The 8,178-nt window shown below is 47.6% G+C and overlaps 2 protein-coding genes across 2 annotated transcripts; both read right to left on the minus strand.

Moving 5' to 3' along the window:
* Window positions 1-229: 229 nt before the first annotated feature.
* LOC140265160 (olfactory receptor 14J1-like) lies at window positions 230-1,162 on the minus strand. The gene has a single exon (XM_072361045.1). The coding sequence runs from the start codon at window positions 1,160-1,162 to the stop codon at window positions 230-232; it is 933 nt and encodes a 310-aa protein (XP_072217146.1).
* A 5,663-nt stretch (window positions 1,163-6,825) lies between these two features.
* Window positions 6,826-7,761, minus strand: LOC140265132 (olfactory receptor 14J1-like). Its single transcript, XM_072361015.1, has one exon. The coding sequence runs from the start codon at window positions 7,759-7,761 to the stop codon at window positions 6,826-6,828; it is 936 nt and encodes a 311-aa protein (XP_072217116.1).
* Between the last annotated feature and the right edge of the window lie 417 nt (window positions 7,762-8,178).

An 8,178-nucleotide genomic window follows, 5' to 3' on the forward strand; every position in this document is an offset into this window, starting at 1 on the left:
AGAAGAGCTAAGGAAAAGTCTACATTGTAAATTTATCTCTTAATATATTTAGGGAATCTGGTTCCACGTTTACACAAATTCATGGAGTGAGAAACTATGAAGTAGGAAGAAGTGAAAAAATTTAAAACATATTTCTGCAGATTACTGTATCACACAAAATCAAACAATCAAATATGCAAAAAAAAAAAGAATCATCACTGGGAATCGTGTGAGGAAGATGTGCACTTTATTATAATTGGAATAATGCGTACTGCAACACCTTTCTGAGAGCGTGCTTGATCTCCCTGTTCCTCATGCTGTAGATTATAGGGTTCAGTGTTGGAGGAACCACTGCATAAAGAAGTGCCACCGACAGATCCAGGAGTGGGGAGGAGACAGAGGGAGGCTTCAGGTAGGCAAAAAAGGCAGTACTGAGAAATAGGGAGACCACGGCCAGGTGAGGGAGGCACGTGGAGAAGGCTTTGTGCCGTCCCTGCTCAGAGGGCATCCTCAGCACGGCAAGGAAGATCTGCACATAGGACACAACTATGAAAACAAAGCACCCAAAGGCTAAACTGGTAGTAAAAATGATAACCAAAACTTCCCTGAGATTTGATTCTGAGCAGGAGAGCTTGAGGATCTGTGGGATTTCGCAGAAAAACTGGTTGACAACATTGCCTTGGCAGAGAGGCAGTGAAAATGTACTGGCAGTGTGCAGCAGGGAACTGAGAACCCCAGAGCCCCAGGCAGCTGCTGCCATGGTGGCACAAGCTCTGCTGTCCATCAAGGTCCCGTAGTGCAGGGGCTTGCAGATGGCAACGTAGCGGTCATAGGACATGATGGTGAGAAGGTAATACTCTGCTGAGATGAAGAAAAGAAAGAAAAAGAGCTGTGCAGCACATCCTGCGTAGGAGATGGCCCTGGTGTCCCAGAGGGCGTTGGCCATGGCTTTGGGGAGAGTGGTGGAGATGCAGCCCAGGTCGAGGAGGGCCAGGTTGAGCAGGAAGAAGTACATGGGGGTGTGCAGGCGGCGGTCGCAGGCTACGGCTGTGCTGATGAGGCCGTTGCCCAGGAGGGCAGCCAGGTAGATGCCCAGCAAGAGCCAGAAGTGCAGGAGCTGCAGCTGCCGCGTGTCTGCCAACGGCAGCAGGAGGAACTCGCTGATGGAGCTGCTGTTGGGCATCTGCTGTTCCTGGGCTTGGAGTCCTGCTCAGAGTGCAGAAGATAATGACAAGTCCAGACCATTCTCAGAGACACTCCTACTACTATACTGTGAAATGCTTTTGTTCTTCTATGTCAGTGTTCATTTAGCACCACAACTTGAATTTAATTTCATGAAGTTCAACATCCTATAAGCAGAAGAAGCATAAGGAGCTTTTACCTTCCTCTCATTTTCTAATCTTATCCCATCTATTGGATTTTTTCATCTGTTTCATGTCTCATATCTTTACCCTCACTGCTCTTAAAGCCCTCAAGCCCAACCACTGTGCCCTTCACTTTCTGTTCAGGAAATCTGCCTATTTGCAATATTAGTGCATTATTCTTATCAACAAAAAATGATAATTTCAACTACTTCCACCCTTTATAAGGTTCCTCTCCCTGAAAGGAGAGGATGAAAACACATCACGTGTGACAGTTCACAAAACAAACAGCCCCCTTCAGTTTTCTCCTTCCAATCCTTTTCCATTTCTTAACCAAAAAAAAAAAAAAATAAAAAAAATAAAAAGAAAAGAAAAAGAAAAAGAAAATTCCTACCTTGGGTCGTGGCTTGCCAAGGCGGCTCCTTGTTCAAGTTGAGTGCTGATCCTGACAAGCCACAGTGTCACAGCCCCTGGGTCACAGCAGGGACCCTGCTCTGAGCATCCACCTGCAGTCCTGGCTGCACTGCCTGCAGCCGTGCTGGGACACGCAGCCCTCAGGGCTGTGCTCTTATGCTGCAGCATGGAAGCCCTCAGCTAAAGCAGAAGGCTTATTCCACAGTAAAAAGCATGCAGTGCCTACAGCCAGATCTGCTATGGCATGACCAGGATTAAGTTAACCCTCTATGAAAAGCAGCTGCATAGTCTGCAGTGAGACTTACTGTGTCGTGATCTGTGAGCAATGTTCCTGCAGTGAGCTCGCAGCCTGCTCTCACCTCACACGTCCTGGAAGCTCTCTCCTCTTTCTCTCCTCTCCTTCTGTCCCCTGCAGGCTGTGCTGTGCACAAGAGCTGCTCCTGGGCACAGCTGTCTATCTGCAGCGCTGCCCACTTGTATGTGCTCCCTGTGTCCCAGGAGCCCAGCCCAGCTGAGCAGCAGAGGATGTCATGTTTATCCTTCCCACTCATCTCCCCTGAGATGTCCCTGGGTCTTCTTGGCCAACAGCTCCTGATAGACAACAGCATCATGACTGCACTTTTAAATCTGATGAATAAACACCAGATTTCCAGTGGTCAGTGACTAATTCCCGACATGTGGTGAGTCCTCCCAGAGAGTGTTTGCTAAAATAAAAAGGGCACTCAGACAAGGTCAAGATATCATATAATCATAGAATCACCAAGGTTGGGAAAGACCTAAAAGATTATCCAGTCCAACTGTTCAGCTATCACCAATAGCTCCCACTAATCCATGTCCCTCAACACAACATCCATTCATTCCTTGAACACCTCCAGGGTCGGTGACTATACCAACCCCCTGGGTAGTCCATTCCAGCTCCCAAAGTGCAGGATGTGACATTTGGTCTTGGTGAACCTCATCCCATTGGCTTCAGCCCAGCTCTCCAGCCTGTCCAGAGCCCTCTGTAGGGCCTTGCTAACCCCAGACAGATCCACACTCTCAGCCAATTTGGTGTCATCTGCGAGCTTACTGAGGGTGCACTCAATGCCCTCATCCAGGTCATCAATAAAGATGTTGAAGAGGACAGGCCCAGCAATGACCCCTGGGGAACACCAGCTACGTGCACAGGTAGGCGGCCATGCGGGACATGAATATCTGCATAGAAGGAGACTCCACAACCCAATTGGTCAGCCTGTTCCAGTGCTCCGTCACCCTTAACATAATGAAGTTCTTGCACACAATCGTGCAGTATTTCCTATGTTCCAGTTCCTGCCATTTCCCCTTTTTCCTGTCTCCACACATTGCTGATATGAGTCTGGCCTCACCACTTTGTTCCCCAAACCTCAGAAATTTATAGACCTGGATCAGGTCCCCTCTCAGCCTTCTTTTTTCAAGGCTAAACAGACCCAGCTCACTTAGCCTTTCTTCATAGGGGAGATGCTCCACGCCCTTCACCAACATTTGTGGCCCTCTGCAGGGGTGCTTCCAAGAGGTCCGTGTCTTTTTTGTAGTGGGAAGCCCAGAACTGGAAACAGTGCTCCAGATAAGGTCTCACCAGGGCAGAGTAGAGGATCACCTCCCTTGACATGCTGGGCACACTCTTTTTCATGCACCCCAGAATGCCATTGGCCTTTTTGGCCATGAGGGCACACTGCTGGCTCTTGGCTAACCAGGACACCCAGGTCCTTCTCTGCAGAGTTCCTCTCCAGCAGCTCATCCCCCAGCCTGTCCTGGTGCATGCAATTATTCCTCCCTAGGTGCAAGACTCTACACTTGCTTTTGTTAAACCTGATCTGGTTTCTTACTGCCCAGCACTCCAGCCTGTCCAGGTCTCGCTGAATGGCAGCAGAGCATTCAGGCATGTCAGCCAATCCTCCCAACTTCGTGTCATCAGCAAACTTGATGTTGGTGGCCTCTATTCCCTTGTCAAGTTTGCTGATAAAGATGTTGAACAAGACTGGACCCAGCCCTGACCCCTGGGGAACACCGCTAGTTACAAGTCACCAACCAGACTGCACCGCCAACAATGACACTGTGTGCTCTGCTAGTCAGCCAGTTCTCAACCCACCTCACTATCCACTCATCTATCCCACACTTCCTCAGCTTTGTTATACTAATGTCATGGGGAACAGTACCAAATGCCTTGCTGAAATCAAGGTAGATGACATCCACCGCTCTCTCCCCATCTACAAAGCCAGTGAAAATGTCATAGAAGGCTACCAGGTTGGTTGAGCACGACCTCCCCTTGGTGGACACATGCTGACTACTCCTGATAACCTCCCTTTCTTCCAGCTGACTGGAGATGGCATCCAGCACAAGCTGTTCCACCACATTTCAAGGGACAGAGGTGAAGCTGCCTTGCCTATAATTACCTCTATCTTGCTTCATGCGCTCTTTGAAGACTGGAGCGACATTGGCTATCCTCCAGTCTTCAGGCACCTCTCCCATTCTCCAAGACCTCTCGAAGATTATAGAGAGCGGCTGTCACTTCTTCCAGCTCCCTCAGCACCCGTAGATGCACCGCATCCGGTCCCATGGATTTATGAACATTGGTATGGCCTAGGTGCTCATGGACCACCTCATCCCTGACTAAAGGCAAGTCTTCCATTCCCCAGACCCTCCCACTAAGCTTAAGGGCCTGGGATTCCTGCGAGATTTTTCACTGCAGACAGAAGCAAAGAAGGCCTTTGGTATCACCACCTTCTCAGCGTCCCCTGTCACCAGACCATGCCTCTCACTTAGCAGGGGACCCACAGTTTCCCTAGTCTTCCTTTTACTCTTACCATACTTTAAAAAGCACTTTTTATTATCCTATTTAATGAGTGTCAACCCATTTATGTAATACTATGTTCTGCTTGTGAGAAAGTGTGTAAGGGAGGTGGGCCAGTCAGTGCTGGTTCTGCATTGAGGTGCTTATAACTGAATAATACAGACTGTTAATGGAAAGATATATGGCATTAAGGGTCTTATGGGAACTGAAGAACTGTATTGTTTGACAAACTGTTTTGATGGTATAACAAAGTGTAATTGTTAATGGCTAATGGAAGTGTACTTGAGGGTATGTGGAAGTGTAAATGAGGGTACAAAGTTATTCATTTCTATCTTTGTCTTCAAATCACTTTTTCACTTTCACTGACATTAGTGAACATCACTCAGACAATGTGCTTAAAAAAAAACAAAAAAAAAAAAAAAGGAAGAGAAGAAAAAAAAGGAAAAGAAGAAAAAGAAAAATGATATGAAAGGATAGATAGAGTCACAGTGAAGGATTTGACAACACTGTCCATCAGACGTTGGAGTGATGGAGAAAATTTGAGTAATCCCCTTGAAAGTCAGAAATCAGACAGATAATTGGGAGGTATCTGAGTGAACAAAGAGCAAGGGATGAAGAAATCTGGAGGGCAGTGGCAGGAGCATGCGTCTAGATGGCCTGCTGAAAACATGGCCTTAACCACAGACATTTATTTAGGAGATCTGGAGTCACCTGGAGGATGAGGGACATGAAATAGGCAGCAGGGAAGCACAGCGGTGGACGCCGGGCTTTAGTCACAGGGCATTGGCACTGGCACTGCTGTCTGTGTCCCTGAACATGAAGGCATATGAGGAGGCTCAGGGAAACCTTATTGCTTTCGGTAACTTTCTGAAGGGAGGTTGTAGTGAGCTGGGGGTCAGCCTCTTCTCTCGTATCTCTAGTCATAGGACTAGAGGGAATGGTTACAATCTGCAGTAGGAGAGATTCAGGCCAGACATTAGGAAGTATTACTTCTCGGAAAGGGTGGTCAGGCACTGGAATGGACTGCCCAGGGATGTGCAGGAATCACCGATTCTGAAGGCATTCAAGGAATGACTGGATGTTGTGTTGAGGGACATGGTTTACTGGGAGCTATTGGTAATAGGTGAACAGTTGGACTAGATGATCTTATAGGTCTTTTCCAACCCTGGTGATTCAACGGTTCTAGGATTGAAGTTAATCAAATGAAGCAAATGCCTCCCAAGGGAAGTGAGGCATGCCAGGAGGTACAGCCCTGTGGTCACTCCAACCCCTACAATGACACCAGTGGCTGCTCCAACTTCAGTGACAGGTCCTGTGGTGATTCCAGCTCTGGCAATGAGCTCTGCAGTTGCTCCAAATCCTGCAACAGCCCATCAGCCCCTTCAGCTCCTACAGTGAGCTTGAGGCTGTTAAAAGCCCTGCAACAGGTCCTGGATTTGAAAACAGTTATTCATATTAATTATTATGTATGCATATATGTTTGCAAATGAATGTATTGTACACATGTAGTAATATAATATATTTTTAGATGTATAAATATATTTGTCATAATTGTTATACTTTTTCTTTTTAACTCAATGCATATAATTTAAACCACAAAACAGAGTGTCCCCGTTTTGAGTACTGTCTTGAGTCTGTCCCCGTCACTTAGTGAAGAGCACCAGAAGATCTTGAGGTCTTCTCAGGGAGAAGCTCCTAAAGTTTATTCCTTACACCAAATTTGGAAGAGGCCTTCAGTTCTCTGGTCCTGCTCTGAAGGGGCCCCCTTGTTACGTCAGTGCCAGCAAGGAGACCAGCTCTGACACAGCCGTTCATATTGCCGGCTACTGACTGCAGCCCCAGAGTGCTGCTGTAGAGACAACAGGACTGTTGTGAGACACACAAAACCTTCAGGCCAGCACAAATGAGTGGACTTGAGAGCACTGTGGCAGCGTAAAGAGAACAGGAATGAAAAGAGCACGTTGTGCTGCTGTCTGTGGCTGTACCTCCCCCAGACCCAGTCAAGGTAGGAAGAGAGAAAACAAAAGGTATTGTCTTTATTTGAAAGCCTTTTAGGTATCTTTTAATATATTCGGGGAATCTGGTTCGATGTTTACATGAGCTCTTGGAATGAGAAAATGGAAAGTAGGCAGGAAAGAAGAAGAGAAATAAATAGCAACATTTCATTGAAGATTGCCATATAACAATTACAGAATCAAACAATCAAAGATGCATAAAACATGAAGAACCATCACTGGGAATCATGTGAGGAAGATGTGCGCTTTATTGAAGCTGGAATAGTGCATGTTGCAACACCTTTCTGAGAGCGTGCTTGATCTCCCTGTTCCTCATGCTGTAGATAATAGGGTTCAGTGTTGGAGGAACCACTGTGTACACAAGTGCCACTGTCAGATCCAGGAGCGGGGAAGAAATGGAGGGGGGCTTCAGGTAGGCAAAGAATGCAGTGCAGAGAAAGAGGGAGACCACGGCCAGGTGAGGGAGGCACGTGGAGAAGGCTTTGTGCCGTCCCTGCTCAGAGGGCATCCTCAGCACAGCAAGGAAGATCTGCACATAGGACACCACTATGAAAAGAAAGCACCCAAACAATAAACTGGCACTAAAAGTGACAAGAACAAGTTCCCTGAGGTAGAAGCCGGGGCATGAGAGCTTGAGGAATTGGGGGATTTCACAGAAAAACTGGTTGACAACATTGCCTTGGCAGAGAGGCAGTGAAAACGTACTGGCAGTGTGCAGTAGGGAATTGAGAACCCCAGCGCCCCAGGCAGCTGCTGCCATGGTGGCACAAGCTCTGCTGTCCATCAAGGTCCCGTAGTGCAGGGGCTTGCAGATGGCAACATAGCGGTCATAGGACATGATGGTGAGAAGGGAAAACTCTGCTGACATGAGGAAAAGAAAGTAAAAGAGCTGTGCAGCACATCCTGCATAGGAGATGGCCCTGGTGTCCCAGAGAGTGTTGGCCATGGCTTTGGGGAGAGTGGTGGAGATGCAGCCCAGGTCGAGGAGGGCCAGGTTGAGCAGGAAGAAGTACATGGGGGTGTGCAGGCGGCGGTCGCAGGCTACGGCTGTGCTGATGAGGCCGTTGCCCAGGAGGGCAGCCAGGTAGATGCCCAGCAAGAGCCAGAAGTGCAGGAGCTGCAGCTGCCGCGTGTCTGCCAACGGCAGCAGGAGGAACTCGCTGATGGAGCTGCTGTTGGGCATCTGCTGTTCCTGGGCTTGGAGTCCTGCTCAGAGTGCAGAAGATAACGACAAGTTCAGATCATTCTCAGATACACTCCTCCTGCTATACTATAATAATTTTCCTTTTCCTTTGGAAAATGTTCACTTTACTCCAGAACTTGAAGTTATTTTCATGAATTTCACCATCCCCTAAAGAGTAGAATATTAGGGAGCTCTTACTTTCTTCTCGTTTCCTAATTATATTACAGCCACCTGGATAGTTTCCTCTTTCCTGCAGCTGCTCTTCAAGACCCCAGCCCCAGCATCTTTCCACTTCAAATCATCTCATAGAAATCAGCCTGTTTGCTGGAGAAGTGAACTAATTATGTCTGCAGAAAACAACTATCACTGAAACTGACTGTATCCTTTTAGGAAGGAGAGGCTGAAAGCACAACCTGT

The sequence above is a fragment of the Excalfactoria chinensis genome, unplaced genomic scaffold (assembly GCF_039878825.1).
Source record: "Excalfactoria chinensis isolate bCotChi1 unplaced genomic scaffold, bCotChi1.hap2 Scaffold_68, whole genome shotgun sequence".
NCBI lineage: Eukaryota > Metazoa > Chordata > Aves > Galliformes > Phasianidae > Excalfactoria > Excalfactoria chinensis.

Excerpts from the sequence above, each read along its gene's own strand:
- LOC140265132 (XM_072361015.1), bottom strand. The coding sequence starts at position 7,761 with ATGCCCAACAGCAGCTCCATCAGCGAGTTCCTCCTGCTGCCGTTGGCA.
- LOC140265160 (XM_072361045.1), bottom strand. The coding sequence starts at position 1,162 with ATGCCCAACAGCAGCTCCATCAGCGAGTTCCTCCTGCTGCCGTTGGCA.